The following is a 17,922-nucleotide window of genomic DNA, read 5'->3' on the forward strand; positions in this document are numbered from 1 at the left end:
ATTTTTGATGTGTTTGGTGAACACTTTTTTTTAACTCTCACGCAAGGGGCTAGCCTGAAACGGAAGTTAAGAAGCAGCGGTCACAATCGGGATGATTGGTGGCCCCTGCTAACCGCCGATTGGCAAGCAGTGAGTAGCATTGCACAAGCATTTTACTAGTAACGCTTGTGCAATGATAAATGCCAACAGCGGCATTTAGCAAGGTCGAGCGGATATGATTTGCTACAGCGAATCCGACCATTAATAAATCTACCCCAAGGTCTTCAGTCGCACTAACATGATGAGCACAAATTTGCTTGCACTTGACCACACCCGTTGTTGTCAGCTTAAGTACCCTGTGATGGATTAAGCCTACAGTAAACAAAGGGTTATAAACGTCCATCATAGACGTACCAGGTCACCGTACGAGAACAGCTGGTATAACTCCTCCCTCTGTTTCTCAATCTCTACAGACATGGAGATGCGCTGCATCGGGTCACGGGTCTTGTTGTGTTCCTCCACTCTCCGGATCATTTTCACTTGGTCCTCTGCATTCCTGCCCTGACAAAACAAAGGTTACGGTTGCATTAATGTGAGAGCATAGCAATAGAATACCCAGGTATGAGGGTGGTCCAGTTATTTAAAAGAGCAGTCAGTAGTGCACAAGGGAAGCAGAAAAAAACTGTTATATTTCTGTTTATTGAACCAAAAATCTAATAATGTTCTATATCTACACGAAGTAAAATGACAACCGGGACTTATACCACAACCATGTGATACGCTAGTAAGAGTGAGACTTTCACCACAACCATGTGATACGCTAGTAAGAGTGAGTATTACACCACAACCATGTGATACGCTAGTAAGAGTGAGTATTACACCACAACCATGTGATACGCTAGTAAGAGTGAGTATTACACCACAACCATGTGATACGCTAGTAAGAGTAAGTATTACACCACAACCATGTGATACACTAGTAAGAGTGAGACTTACACCACAACCATGTGATACGCTAGTAAGAGTGAGACTTACACCACAACCATGTGATACACTAGTAAGAGTGAGACTTTCACCACAACCATGTGATACGCTAGTAAGAGTGAGACTTACACCACAACCATGTGATACGCTAGTAAGAGTGAGACTTACACCACAACCATGTGATACACTAGTAAGAGTGAGACTTTCACCACAACCATGTGATACGCTAGTAAGAGTGAGACTTACACCACAACCATGTGATACGCTAGTAAGAGTGAGACTTACACCACAACCATGTGATACACTAGTAAGAGTGAGACTTTCACCACAACCATGTGATACGCTAGTAAGAGTGAGACTTACACTACAACCATGTGATACGCTAGTAAGAGTGAGACTTACACCACAACCATGTGATACGCTAGTAAGAGTGAGACTTACACCACAACCATGTGATACGCTAGTAAGAGTGAGACTTACACCACAACCATGTGATACGCTAGTAAGAGTGATTATTACACCACAACCATGTGATACGCTAGTAAGAGTGAGACTTACACCACAACCATGTGATATGCTAGTAAGAGTAAGTATTATACCACAACCATGTGATACACTAGTAAGAGTGAGACTTACACCACAACCATGTGATACGCTAGTAAGAGTGAGACATTCACCACAACCATGTGATACGCTAGTAAGAGTGAGACTTACACCACAACCATGTGATACGCTAGTAAGAGTGAGACTTACACTACAACCATGTGATACGCTAGTAAGAGTGAGACTTACACCACAACCATGTGATACGCTAGTAAGAGTGAGACTTTCACCACAACCATGTGATACGCTAGTAAGAGTGAGACTTACACCACAACCATGTGATACGCTAGTAAGAGTGAGACTTACACTACAACCATGTGATACGCTAGTAAGAGTGAGACTTTCATCACAACCATGTGATACGCTAGTAAGAGTGAGACTTACACCACAACAATGTGATACGCTAGTAAGAGTGAGACTTACACCACAACCATGTGATACGCTAGTAAGAGTGAGACTTTCACCACAACCATGTGATACGCTATTAAGAGTGAGACTTACACCACAACCATGTGATACGCTAGTAAGAGTGAGACTTACACCACAACCATGTGATACGCTAGTAAGAGTAAGTATTACACCACAACCATGTGATACACTAGTAAGAGTGAGACTTACACCACAACCATGTGATACGCTAGTAAAAGTGAGACTTACACCACAACCATGTGATACGCTAGTAAGAGTGAGACTTACACCACAACCATGTGATACGCTAGTAAGAGTAAGTATTACACCACAACCATGTGATACGCTAGTAAGAGTGAGACTTACACCACAACCATGTGATACGCTAGTAAGAGTGAGACTTACACTACAACCATGTGATACGCTAGTAAGAGTGAGACTTACACCACAACCATGTGATACACTAGTAAGAGTGAGACTTACACCACAACCATGTGATACGCTAGTAAGAGTGAGACTTACACCACAACCATGTGATACACTAGTAAGAGTGAGACTTACACCACAACCATGTGATACGCTAGTAAGAGTGAGACTTACACCACAACCATGTGATATGCTAGTAAGAGTGAGACTTACACCACAACCATGTGATACGCTAGTAAGAGTGAGACTTACACCACAACCATGTGATATGCTAGTAAGAGTGAGACTTACACCACAACCATGTGATACGCTAGTAAGAGTGAGACTTACACCACAACCATGTGATACGCTAGTAAGAGTAAGTATTACACCACAACCATGTGATACGCTAGTAAGAGTGAGACTTACACCACAACCATGTGATACGCTAGTAAGAGTGAGACTTACACCACAACCATGTGATACGCTAGTAAGAGTAAGTATTACACCACAACCATGTGATACGCTAGTAAGAGTGAGACTTACACCACAACCATGTGATACGCTAGTAAGAGTGAGACTTACACCACAACCATGTGATATGCTAGTAAGAGTGAGACTTACACCACAACCATGTGATACACTAGTAAGAGTGAGACTTACACCACAACCATGTGATACGCTAGTAAGAGTAAGTATTACACCACAACCATGTGATACGCTAGTAAGAGTGAGACTTACACCACAACCATGTGATACACTAGTAAGAGTTTGACTTACACCACAACCATGTGATACACTAGTAGGAGTGAGACTTTCACCACAACCATGTGATACGCTAGTAAGAGTGAGACTTACACTACAACCATGTGATACGCTAGTAAGAGTGAGACTTTCATCACAACCATGTGATACGCTAGTAAGAGTGAGACTTTCACCACAACCATGTGATACGCTAGTAAGAGTGAGACTTTCACCACAACCATGTGATACGCTAGTAAGAGTGAGACTTACACCACAACCATGTGATACGCTAGTAAGAGTGAGACTTACACCACAACCATGTGATACGCTAGTAAGAGTGAGTATTACACCACAACCATGTGATACGCTAGTAAGAGTGAGTATTACACCACAACCATGTGATACGCTAGTAAGAGTAAGTATTACACCACAACCATGTGATACGCTAGTAAGAGTAAGTATTACACCACAACCATGTAATGCACTAGTAAGAGTGAGACTTACACCACAACCATGTGATACGCTAGTAAGAGTGAGACTTACACCACAACCATGTGATACGCTAGTAAGAGTAAGTATTACACCACAACCATGTGATACGCTAGTAAGATTGAGACTTACACCACAACAATGTGATACGCTAGTAAGAGTGAGACTTACACCACAACCATGTGATACGCTAGTAAGAGTGAGACTTACACCACAACCATGTGATACGCTAGTAAGAGTGAGACTTACACCACAACCATGTGATACGCTAGTAAGAGTGAGACTTACACCACAACAATGTGATACGCTAGTAAGAGTGAGACTTACACCACAACCATGTGATACGCTAGTAAGAGTGAGACTTACACCACAACCATGTGATACGCTAGTAAGAGTGAGACTTACACTACAACCATGTGATACGCTAGTAAGAGTGAGACTTACACCACAACCATGTGATACGCTAGTAAGAGTGAGACTTACACCACAACCATGTGATACGCTAGTAAGAGTGAGACTTACACCACAACCATGTGATACGCTAGTAAGAGTGAGACTTACACTACAACCATGTGATACGCTAGTAAGAGTGAGACTTACACTACAACCATGTGATACGCTAGTAAGAGTGAGACTTACACTACAACCATGTGATACACTAGTAAGAGTGAGACTTACACCACAACCATGTGATACGCTAGTAAGAGTGAGACTTACACCACAACCATGTGATACGCTAGTAAGAGTGAGACTTTCACCACAACCATGTGATACGCTAGTAAGAGTGAGACTTACACTACAACCATGTGATACGCTAGTAAGAGTGAGACTTACACCACAACCATGTGATACGCTAGTAAGAGTGAGACTTACACCACAACCATGTGATACGCTAGTAAGAGTGAGACTTACACCACAACCATGTGATACACTACTAAGAGTGAGACTTTCACCACAACCATGTGATACGCTAGTAAGAGTGAGACTTACACCACAACCATGTGATACGCTAGTAAGAGTGAGACTTATACCACAACAATGTGATACACTAGTAAGAGTGAGACTTACACCACAACCATGTGATACGCTAGTAAGAGTGAGACTTATACCACAACAATGTGATACACTAGTAAGAGTGAGACTTTCACCACAACCATGTGATACGCTAGTAAGAGTGAGACTTACACTACAACCATGTGATACGCTAGTAAGAGTGAGACTTACACCACAACCATGTGATACGCTAGTAAGAGTGAGACTTTCACCACAACCATGTGATACGCTAGTAAGAGTGAGACTTACACCACAACCATGTGATACGCTAGTAAGAGTGAGACTTACACCACAACCATGTGATACGCTAGTAAGAGTGAGACTTTCACCACAACCATGTGATACGCTAGTAAGAGTGAGACTTACACCACAACCATGTGATACGCTAGTAAGAGTGAGTATTACACCACAACCATGTGATACGCTAGTAAGAGTGAGACTTACACCACAACCATGTGATACGCTAGTAAGAGTGAGACTTACACCACAACCATGTGATACACTACTAAGAGTGAGACTTTCACCACAACCATGTGATACGCTAGTAAGAGTGAGACTTACACCACAACCATGTGATACGCTAGTAAGAGTGAGACTTATACCACAACAATGTGATACACTAGTAAGAGTGAGACTTACACCACAACCATGTGATACGCTAGTAAGAGTGAGACTTATACCACAACAATGTGATACACTAGTAAGAGTGAGACTTTCACCACAACCATGTGATACGCTAGTAAGAGTGAGACTTACACTACAACCATGTGATACGCTAGTAAGAGTGAGACTTACACCACAACCATGTGATACGCTAGTAAGAGTGAGACTTTCACCACAACCATGTGATACGCTAGTAAGAGTGAGACTTACACCACAACCATGTGATACGCTAGTAAGAGTGAGACTTACACCACAACCATGTGATACGCTAGTAAGAGTGAGACTTTCACCACAACCATGTGATACGCTAGTAAGAGTGAGACTTACACCACAACCATGTGATACGCTAGTAAGAGTGAGTATTACACCACAACCATGTGATACGCTAGTAAGAGTGAGACTTTCACCACAACCATGTGATACGCTAGTAAGAGTGAGACTTACACCACAACCATGTGATACACTACTAAGAGTGAGACTTTCACCACAACCATGTGATACGCTAGTAAGAGTGAGACTTACACCACAACCATGTGATACGCTAGTAAGAGTGAGACTTACACCACAACCATGTGATACGCTAGTAAGAGTGAGACTTACACCACAACCATGTGATACGCTAGTAAGAGTGAGACTTACACCACAACCATGTGATACGCTAGTAAGAGTGAGACTTACACCACAACCATGTGATACACTACTAAGAGTGAGACTTTCACCACAACCATGTGATACGCTAGTAAGAGTGAGACTTACACCACAACCATGTGATACGCTAGTAAGAGTGAGACTTATACCACAACAATGTGATACACTAGTAAGAGTGAGACTTTCACCACAACCATGTGATACGCTAGTAAGAGTGAGACTTATACCACAACAATGTGATACACTAGTAAGAGTGAGACTTACACCACAACCATGTGATACACTACTAAGAGTGAGACTTTCACCACAACCATGTGATACGCTAGTAAGAGTGAGACTTACACCACAACCATGTGATACGCTAGTAAGAGTGAGACTTACACCACAACCATGTGATACACTACTAAGAGTGAGACTTACACCACAACCATGTGATCCTAAAGCAATATGTGCATAGGAGTATATAAATGTAGGTGTATATAAATGTAGCAGTATATAAATATAGGAGTATATAAATGTAGGTGTAGATATATGTAGGAGTATATAAATGTAGGAGTATATAAATGTAGGTGTATATAAATGTATGAGTATATAAATGTAGGTGTATATAAATGTAGGTGTAGATATATGTAGGTGTATATAAATGTATGAGTATATAAATGTAGGAGTATATAAATGTAGGTGTATATAAATGTAGGTGTATATAAATGTAGGTGTATATAAATGTAGGTGTATATAAATGTATGAGTATATAAATGTAGGTGTATATAAATATAGGTGTATATAAATGTAGGTGTATATAAATGTAGGTGTATATAAATATAGGTGTATATAAATGTAGGTGTATATAAATGTAGGTGTATATAAATATAGGTGTATATAAATGTAGGTGTATATAAATGTAGCAGTATATAAATGTATGAGTATATAAATGTAGGAGTATATAAATGTAGGTGTATATAAATGTAGCAGTATATAAATGTAGGAGTATATAAATGTAGCAGTATATAAATGTAGGTGTATATAAATGTAGGTGTATATAAATGTATGAGTATATAAATGTAGCAGTATATAAATGTATGAGTATATAAATGTAGCAGTATATAAATGTATGAGTATATAAATGTAGGAGTATATAAATGTAGGTGTATATAAATGTATGAGTATATAAATGTAGCAGTATATAAATGTATGAGTATATAAATGTAGGAGTATATAAATGTAGGTGTATATAAATGTAGGTGTATATAAATGTAGGTGTATATAAATGTATGAGTATATAAATGTAGGTGTATATAAATGTATGAGTATATAAATATAGGTGTATATAAATTTAGGTGTATATAAATGTATGAGTATATAAATGTAGGAGTATATAAATGTAGGTGTAGATATATGTAGGTGTATATAAATGTATGAGTATATAAATGTAGGAGTATATAAATGTAGGTGTAGATATATGTAGGTGTATATAAATGTATGAGTATATAAATGTAGGAGTATATAAATGTAGGTGAATATAAATGTAGGTGTATATAAATGTAGGTGTATATAAATGTATGAGTATATAAATGTAGGAGTATATAAATGTAGCAGTATATAAATGTAGCAGTATATAAATGTAGGTGTATATAAATGTAGGTGTATATAAATGTATGAGTATATAAATGTAGGTGTTTATAAATATAGGTGTATATAAATATAGGTGTATATAGATATAGGTGTATATAAATGTAGATGTATATAAATGTAGGTGTATATAAATGTATGAGTATATAAATGTAGGAGTATATAAATGTATGAGTATATAAATGTAGGTGTATATAAATGTAGGTGTATATAAATGTAGCAGTATATAAATGTAGGTGTATATAAATGTAGGAGTATATAAATGTAGGTGTATATAAATGTATGAGTATATAAATGTATGAGTATATAAATGTAGGTGTATATAAATGTATGAGTATATAAATGTAGGTGTATATAAATGTAGGAGTATATAAATGTAGCAGTATATAAATGTAGCAGTATATAAATGTAGCAGTAAATAAATGTAGCAGTATATAAATGTAGCAGTATATACATGTAGGTGTATATAAATGTAGCAGTATATAAATGTAGCAGTATATAAATGTAGCAGTATATAAATGTAGGAGTATATAAATTTAGGTGTATATAAATGTAGCAGTATATAAATGTATGAGTATATACATGTAGGTGTATATAAATGTAGGAGTATATAAATGTAGGTGTATATAAATGTATGAGTATATAAATGTATGAGTATATAAATGTAGGTGTATATAAATGTATGAGTATATAAATGTAGGAGTATATAAATGTAGGTGTATATAAATGTATGAGTATATAAATGTATGAGTATATAAATGTAGCAGTATATAAATGTAGCAGTATATAAATGTAGGTGTATATAAATGTAGGTGTATATAAATGTAGGAGTATATAAATGTAGCAGTATATAAATGTAGCAGTATATAAATGTAGCAGTAAATAAATGTAGCAGTATATAAATGTAGCAGTATATAAATGTAGCAGTATATACATGTAGGTGTATATAAATGTAGCAGTATATAAATGTAGGAGTATATAAATGTAGCAGTATATAAATATAGCAGTATATAAATGTAGCAGTATATAAATGTAGCAGTATATAAATGTAGCAGTATATAAATGTAGCAGTATATAAATATAGCAGTATATAAATGTAGCAGTATATAAATGTAGCAGTATATAAATGTATGAGTATATAAATGTAGGTGTATATAAATGTATGAGTATATAAATGTAGCAGTATATAAATGTATGAGTATATAAATGTAGCAGTATATAAATGTAGGTGTATATAAATGTAGCAGTATATAAATGTAGGTGTATATAAATGTAGCAGTATATAAATGTAGCAGTATATAAATGTAGCAGTATATAAATGTAGCAGTATATAAATGTAGGTGTATATAAATGTAGCAGTATATAAATGTATGAGTATATAAATGTAGCAGTATATAAATGTAGCAGTATATAAATGTAGGTGTATATAAATGTAGCAGTATATAAATGTATGAGTATATAAATGTAGCAGTATATAAATGTAGCAGTATATAAATGTAGCAGTAAATAAACTGTTTCAGTGCAACCTGTGCATATGTAGGTAGCGAAGTATTCTCTGTGTAAGGGAATTATTAGTACTAATTAATACTTTTAACCTCTAGAGGTATTTGCTTCACCTTAAACCAATTGCACAAACGGCCTTGGGTTACAGGGAACGAACTATAATCAGTAAAAAGCTGCTAATGTAAAACAAGTTATTTGCCAAACACTTCCTACGCAGTGGAAAAGGTAAATAATTAACCTCTTATAGTGAGAAATAGAACTCTGCTGATATTTCTGCTAATGTGCAGTTCTTGCCGGCTAAACATGTGCATGTCAAGTAGTCTTCTACATTTTAGAAAGGAAGGGGTTAATAAATACTTAAAATGCTTGTCAACAAATCTTCCATGTGCTAGTGAGGAAGGGGTTAATTCCTGGTCTACGTGCTAGTGAGGAAAGGGTTAATTCCTGGTCTATGTGCTAGTGAGGAAAGGGTTAATTCCTGGTCTATGTGCTAGTGAGGAAAGGGTTAATTCCTGGTCTATGTGCTAGTGAAGAAGGGGTTAATTCCTGGTCTACGTGCTAGTGAGGAAGGGGTTAATTTCTGGTCTATGTGCTAGTGAGGAAAGGGTTAATTCCTGGTCTATGTGCTAGTGAAGAAGGGGTTAATTCCTGGTCTACGTGCTAGTGAGGAAGGGGTTAATTCCTGGTCTACGTGCTAGTGAGGAAGGGGTTAATTCCTGGTCTACGTGCTAGTGAAGAAGGGGTTAATTCCTGGTCTACGTGCTAGTGAGGAAGGGGTTAATTTCTGGTCTACGTGCTAGTGAGGAAGGGATTCATTACTGGTCTACGTGCTAGTGAGGAAGGGGTTAATTCCTGGTCTACGTGCTAGTGAGGAAGGGGTTAATTCTTGGTCTACGTGCTAGTGAGGAAGGGGTTAATTCCTGGTCTACGTGCTAGTGAGGAAGGGGTTAATTCCTGGTCTACGTGCTAGTGAGGAAGGGGTTAATTCCTGGTCTACGTGCTAGTGAGGAAGGGGTTAATTCCTGGTCTACATGCTAGTGAGGAAGGGGTTAATTCCTGGTCTACGTGCTAGTGAGGAAGGGGTTAATTCCTGGTCTACGTGCTAGTGAAGAAGGGGTTAATTCCTGGTCTACGTGCTAGTGAGGAAGGGGTTAATTTCTGGTCTACGTGCTAGTGAGGAAGGGATTCATTACTGGTCTACGTGCTAGTGAGGAAGGGGTTAATTCCTGGTCTACGTGCTAGTGAGGAAGGGGTTAATTCCTGGTCTACATGCTAGTGAGGAAGGGGTTAATTTCTGGTCTACGTGCTAGTGAGGAAGGGGTTAATTCCTGGTCTACATGCTAGTGAGGAAGGGGTTAATTCTTGGTCTACGTGCTAGTGAGGAAGGGGTTAATTCCTGGTCTACATGCTAGTGAGGAAGGGGTTAATTCTTGGTCTACGTGCTAGTGAGGAAGGGGTTAATTCCTGGTCTACATGCTAGTGAGGAAGGGGTTAATTCTTGGTCTACGTGCTAGTGAGGAAGGGGTTAATTCCTGGTCTACGTGCTAGTGAGGAAGGGGTTAATTCCTGGTCTACGTGCTAGTGAGGAAGGGGTTAATTCCTGGTCTACGTGCTAGTGAGGAAGGGGTTAATTCCTGGTCTACGTGCTAGTGAGGAAGGGGTTAATTCCTGGTCTACGTGCTAGTGAGGAAGGGGTTAATTCCTGGTCTACGTGCTAGTGAGGAAGGGGTTAATTCCTGGTCTACGTGCTAGTGAGGAAGGGGTTACTTCCTGGTCTACGTGCTAGTGAGGAAGGGGTTAATCAGACTCTCACCTCCCAGTGAATCCATTTGTACTGGGTCAGGTCCACTCTTTCAAAATCGTCAGCCGTCACATCGGGGAGGTTCCTACCGTACAGAACAAGGTCATTACGGTCACTAGTAACAAATCACACACAGCAACTAAACAGCGACCCTGCAACACTAGATGTGCTCAAAATGCTTGTGCACAATACAACCTGTTATAATTCTATCTAACACAACAATATTACCCTTCTTATTCCCAGACACTGTACAGGAGCAGTAGTGTGAGAGTGCACAAGTGAGGTTACATGACCATCCTGTCTAACTAATCACACTATGTACCTCAGGCACAGACACTGTACAGGAGCAGTAGTGTGAGAGTGCACAAGTGGGGTTACATGACCATCCTGTCTAACTAATCACACTATGTTCCTCAGGCACAGACACTGTACAGGAGCAGTAGTGTGAGAGTGCACAAGTGGGGTTACATGACCATCCTGTCTAACTAATCACACTATGTTCCTCAGGCACAGACACTGTACAGGAGCAGTAGTGTGAGAGTGCACAAGTGAGGTTACATGACCATCCTGTCTAACTAATCACACTATGTTCCTCAGGCACAAGCACTGTACAGGAGCAGTAGTGTGAGAGTGCACAAGTGAGGTTACATGTCTGTCTAACTAATCACACTATGTTCCTCAGGCACAGACACTGTACAGGAGCAGTAGTGTGAGAGTGCACAAGTGAGGTTACATGTCTGTCTAACTAATCACACTATGTTCCTCAGGCACAGACACTGTACAGGAGCAGTAGTGTGAGAGTGCACAAGTGAGGTTACATGACCATCCTGTCTAACTAATCACACTATGTTCCTCAGGCACAGACACTATACAGGAGCAGTAGTGTGAGAGTGCACAAGTGAGGTTACATGACCATCCTGTCTAACTAATCACACTATGTTCCTCAGGCACAAGCACTGTACAGGAGCAGTAGTGTGAGAGTGCACAAGTGAGGTTACATGACCATCCTGTCTAACTAATCACACTATGTTCCTCAGGCACAGACACTATACAGGAGCAGTAGTGTGAGAGTGCACAAGTGAGGTTACATGACCATCCTGTCTAACTAATCACACTATGTTCCTCAGGCACAAGCACTGTACAGGAGCAGTAGTGTGAGAGTGCACAAGTGAGGTTACATGACCATCCTGTCTAACTAATCACACTATGTTCCTCAGGCACAGACACTATACAGGAGCAGTAGTGTGAGAGTGCACAAGTGAGGTTACATGACCATCCTGTCTAACTAATCACACTATGTTCCTCAGGCACAAGCACTGTACAGGAGCAGTAGTGTGAGAGTGCACAAGTGAGGTTACATGACCATCCTGTCTAACTAATCACATTATGTACCTCAGGCAGAGACACTGTACAGGAGCAGTAGTGTGAGAGTGCACAAGTGAGGTTACATGACCATCCTGTCTAACTAATCACACTATGTACCTCAGGCAGAGACACTGTACAGGAGCAGTAGTGTGAGAGTGCACAAGTGAGGTTACATGCCCATCCTGTCTAACTAATCACACTATGTACCTCAGGCACAGACACTGTACAGGAGCAGTAGTGTGAGAGTGCACAAGTGAGGTTACATGACCATCCTGTCTAACTAATCACACTATGTATCTCAGGCACAGACACTGTACAGGAGCAGTAGTGTGAGAGTGCACAAGTGAGGTTACATGACCATCCTGTCTAACTAATCACACTATGTTCCTCAGGCACAGACACTGTACAGGAGCAGTAGTGTGAGAGTGCACAAGTGAGGTTACATGTCTGTCTAACTAATCACACTATGTTCCTCAGGCACAGACACTGTACAGGAGCAGTAGTGTGAGAGTGCACAAGTGAGGTTACATGTCTGTCTAACTAATCACACTATGTTCCTCAGGCACAGACACTGTACAGGAGCAGTAGTGTGAGAGTGCACAAGTGAGGTTACATGACCATCCTGTCTAACTAATCACACTATGTTCCTCAGGCACAGACACTATACAGGAGCAGTAGTGTGAGAGTGCACAAGTAAGGTTACATGACCATCCTGTCTAACTAATCACACTATGTTCCTCAGGCACAGACACTGTACAGGAGCAGTAGTGTGAGAGTGCACAAGTGAGGTTACATGTCTGTCTAACTAATCACACTATGTTCCTCAGGCACAGACACTGTACAGGAGCAGTAGTGTGAGAGTGCACAAGTGAGGTTACATGTCTGTCTAACTAATCACACTATGTTCCTCAGGCACAGACACTGTACAGGAGCAGTAGTGTGAGAGTGCACAAGTGAGGTTACATGTCTGTCTAACTAATCACACTATGTTCCTCAGGCACAGACACTGTACAGGAGCAGTAGTGTGAGAGTGCACAAGTGAGGTTACATGTCTGTCTAACTAATCACACTATGTTCCTCAGGCACAGACACTGTACAGGAGCAGTAGTGTGAGAGTGCACAAGTGAGGTTACATGTCTGTCTAACTAATCACACTATGTTCCTCAGGCACAGACACTGTACAGGAGCAGTAGTGTGAGAGTGCACAAGTGAGGTTACATGACCATCCTGTCTAACTAATCACACTATGTTCCTCAGGCACAGACACTATACAGGAGCAGTAGTGTGAGAGTGCACAAGTAAGGTTACATGACCATCCTGTCTAACTAATCACACTATGTTCCTCAGGCACAGACACTGTACAGGAGCAGTAGTGTGAGAGTGCACAAGTGAGGTTACATGTCTGTCTAACTAATCACACTATGTTCCTCAGGCACAGACACTGTACAGGAGCAGTAGTGTGAGAGTGCACAAGTGAGGTTACATGTCTGTCTAACTAATCACACTATGTTCCTCAGGCACAGACACTGTACAGGAGCAGTAGTGTGAGAGTGCACAAGTGAGGTTACATGTCTGTCTAACTAATCACACTATGTTCCTCAGGCACAGACACTGTACAGGAGCAGTAGTGTGAGAGTGCACAAGTGAGGTTACATGACCATCCTGTCTAACTAATCACACTATGTTCCTCAGGCACAGACACTGTACAGGAGCAGTAGTGTGAGAGTGCACAAGTGAGGTTACATGTCTGTCTAACTAATCACACTATGTACCTCAGGCAAGTGATATGTTTACTCTGATTAACCCTATCCCTTGCTCCCTCAGTGGAAGTTGTGCACGTGTCACTGTGTGTAAGAGTCAGTTCCTTACGTGTCATACAGTGTGACAGTCCGTGACCCATTAGAGATGTTGACAAGGCAGCATGCGCAGGGGGTGTCACCGCGACTTTGCCAGCTAATACTGCGCGTGTCGATTCCCCTTTTCTGAAAGTCTGATCTGATGAAACTATGCAGGGAGGAGAAACGAGGGGAGAGGGGTTACAGGGAGCACAAGACCACCCATGAGAAGAGCCACTGACAGGAGACCCTGCTCTATTGTCCTGAGACCTGTCTGTAAAAAAGTCTAGCACGAGCATGATGTAATCAGCACACAGCACAAGCATGATGTACTCAGCACACAGCACAAGCATGATGTACTCAGCACACAGCACAAGCATGATGTAATCAGCACACAGCACAAGCATGATGTAATCAGCACACAGCACGAGCATGATGTAATCAGCACACAGCACAAGCATGATGTAATCAGCACACAGCACAAGCATGATGTAATCAGCACACAGCACAAGCATGATGTAATCAGCACACAGCACGAGCATGATGTAATCAGCACACAGCACAAGCATGATGTAATCAGCACACAGCACGAGCATGATGTAATCAGCACACAGCACGAGCATGATGTAATCAGCACACAGCACAAGCATGATGTACTCAGCACACAGCACAAGCATGATGTAATCAGCACACAGCACAAGCATGATGTACTCAGCACACAGCACAAGCATGATGTAATCAGCACACAGCACAAGCATGATGTAATCAGCACACAGCACAAGCATGATGTACTCAGCACACAGCACGAGCATGATGTAATCAGCACACAGCACAAGCATGATGTAATCAGCACACAGCACGAGCATGATGTAATTAGCACACAGCACGAGCATGATGTAATCAGCACACAGCACAAGCATGATGTAATCAGCACACAGCACAAGCATGAGTGTAATCAGCACACAGCACAAGCCATGATGTACTCAGCACACAGCACAAGCATGATGTACTCAGTCACACAGCACAAGCATGATGTAATCAGCACACAGCACGAGCTTGCAATCAGCACACAGCACAAGCATGATGTAATCGACACACAGCACAAGCATGATGTATCAGCACACAGCACAGCTGATGGATCTGCACACATCACAAGCATGATGTAAGCAGCACACAGCACAAGATTGGAGGGTGAGAGGTGGTGGTGAGCACACAGCACAAGCATGATGTACTCAGCACAAGCATGATGTAATCAGCACACAGCACAAGCATGATGTACTCAGCACACAGCACAAGCATGATGTAATCAGCAAACAGCACAAGTATGATGTACTCAGCACACAGCACAAGCATGATGTAATTAGCACACAGCACAAGCATGATGTAATCAGCACACAGCACAAGCATGATGTAATCAGCACACAGCACGAGCATGATGTAATCAGCACACAGCACGAGCATGATGTAATCAGCACACAGCAAGAGCATGATGTAATCAGCACACAGCATGAGCATGATGTAATCAGCACACAGCACGAGCATGATGTAATCAGCACACAGCACGAGCATGATGTAATCAGCACACAGCACGAGCATGATGTAATCAGCACACAGCAAGAGCATGATGTAATCAGCACACAGCATGAGCATGATGTACTCAGCACACAGCACGAGCATGATGTAATCAGCACACAGCACGAGCATGATGTACTCAGCACACAGCACGAGCATGATGTACTCAGCACACAGCACGAGCATAATGTAATCAGCACACAGCACGAGCATGATGTAATCAGCACACAGCACAAGCATGATGTACTCAGCACACAGCACAAGCATGATGTACTCAGCACACAGCACAAGCATGATGTAATCAGCACACAGCACAAGCATGATGTAATCAGCACACAGCAAGAGCATGATGTAATCAGCACACAGCACAAGCATGATGTAATCAGCACACAGCACAAGCATGATGTACTCAGCACACAGCACAAGCATGATGTACTCAGCACACAGCACAAGCATGATGTACTCAGCACACAGCACAAGCATGATGTAATCAGCACACAGCACGAGCATGATGTAATCAGCACACAGCACAAGCATGATGTAATTAGCACACAGCACAAGCATGATGTAATCAGCACACAGCACAAGCATGATGTACTCAGCACACAGCACAAGCATGATGTACTCAGCACACAGCACAAGCATGATGTACTCAGCACACAGCACAAGCATGATGTACTCAGCACACAGCACACAGCACAAGCATGATGTACTCAGCACACAGCACAAGCATGATGTAATCAGCACACAGCACGAGCATGATGTACTCAGCACACAGCACGAGCATGATGTAATCAGCACACAGCACGAGCATGATGTACTCAGCACACAGCACGAGCATTATGTAATCAGCACACAGCACGAGCATGATGTACTCAGCACACAGCACAAGCATGATGTACTCAGCACACAGCACAAGCATGATGTACTCAGCACACAGCACAAGCATGATGTAATCAGCACACAGCACGAGCATGATGTAATTAGCACACAGCACGAGCATGATGTAATCAGCACACAGCACAAGCATGATGTAATCAGCACACAGCACAAGCATGATGTACTCAGCACACAGCACAAGCATGATGTACTCAGCACACAGCACAAGCATGATGTACTCAGCACACAGCACGAGCATGATGTACTCAGCACACAGCACAAGCATGATGTACTCAGCACACAGCACGAGCATCATGTAATCAGCACACAGCACAAGCATGATGTACTCAGCACACAGCACAAGCATGATGTACTCAGCACACAGCACAAGCATGATGTAATCAGCACACAGCACAAGCATGATGTAATCAGCACACAGCACAAGCATCATGTACTCAGCACACAGCACAAGCATGATGTACTCAGCACACAGCACAAGCATGATGTAATTAGCACACAGCACGAGCATGATGTACTCAGCACACAGCACGAGCATGATGTAATCAGCACACAGCACAAGCATGATGTAATCAGCACACAGCACGAGCATGATGTACTCAGCACACAGCACAAGCATGATGTAATCAGCACACAGCACAAGCATGATGTAATCAGCACACAGCACAAGCATGATGTAATCAGCACACAGCACAAGCATGATGTAATCAGCACACAGCACGAGCATGATGTAATCACCACACAGCACAAGCATGATGTAATCAGCACACAGCACAAGCATGATGTAATCAGCACACAGCACAAGCATGATGTAATCAGCACACAGCACAAGCATGATGTAATCACCACACAGCACGAGCATGATGTACTCAGCACACAGCACGAGCATGATGTAATCAGCACACAGCACAAGCATGATGTACTCAGCACACAGCACAAGCATGATGTAATCAGCACACAGCACGAGCATGATGTAATCAGCACACAGCACAAGCATGATGTAATCGGCACACAGCACAAGCATGATGTACTCAGCACACAGCACGAGCATGATGTAATCACCACACAGCACAAGCATGATGTAATCAGCACACAGCACAAGCATGATGTAATCAGCACACAGCACAAGCATGATGTAATCAGCACACAGCACAAGCATGATGTAATCACCACACAGCACGAGCATGATGTACTCAGCACACAGCACGAGCATGATGTAATCACCACACAGCACAAGCATGATGTACTCAGCACACAGCACAAGCATGATGTACTCAGCACACAGCACAAGCATGATATAATCAGCACACAGCACAAGCATCATGTAATTAGCACACAGCACAA

General features: G+C 41.5%; 2 protein-coding genes across 2 annotated transcripts; one reads left to right on the forward strand and one right to left on the reverse strand.

The window, feature by feature from the left end:
• Positions 1-393: 393 nt before the first annotated feature.
• On the reverse strand, positions 394-14,278 carry LOC128643488 (ketohexokinase; the record flags this gene model as incomplete). The annotated part of the gene is given in 3 exon segments (XM_053696334.1): positions 394-540; positions 10,922-10,994; positions 14,144-14,278. Coding segments are annotated over 3 exon segments (355 nt in total), but the record flags the coding sequence as incomplete, so codon positions are not given.
• Positions 14,279-15,086: 808 nt separating this feature from the next.
• Positions 15,087-17,686, forward strand: LOC128643489 (zinc transporter ZIP10-like; the record flags this gene model as incomplete). Its single annotated transcript, XM_053696335.1, has 3 exons — positions 15,087-15,271; positions 15,501-15,924; positions 17,432-17,686. Coding segments are annotated over exons 1-3 (864 nt in total), but the record flags the coding sequence as incomplete, so codon positions are not given.
• Between the last annotated feature and the right edge of the window lie 236 nt (positions 17,687-17,922).

This window comes from Bombina bombina, unplaced genomic scaffold, assembly GCF_027579735.1.
Source record: "Bombina bombina isolate aBomBom1 unplaced genomic scaffold, aBomBom1.pri scaffold_2701, whole genome shotgun sequence".
NCBI lineage: Eukaryota > Metazoa > Chordata > Amphibia > Anura > Bombinatoridae > Bombina > Bombina bombina.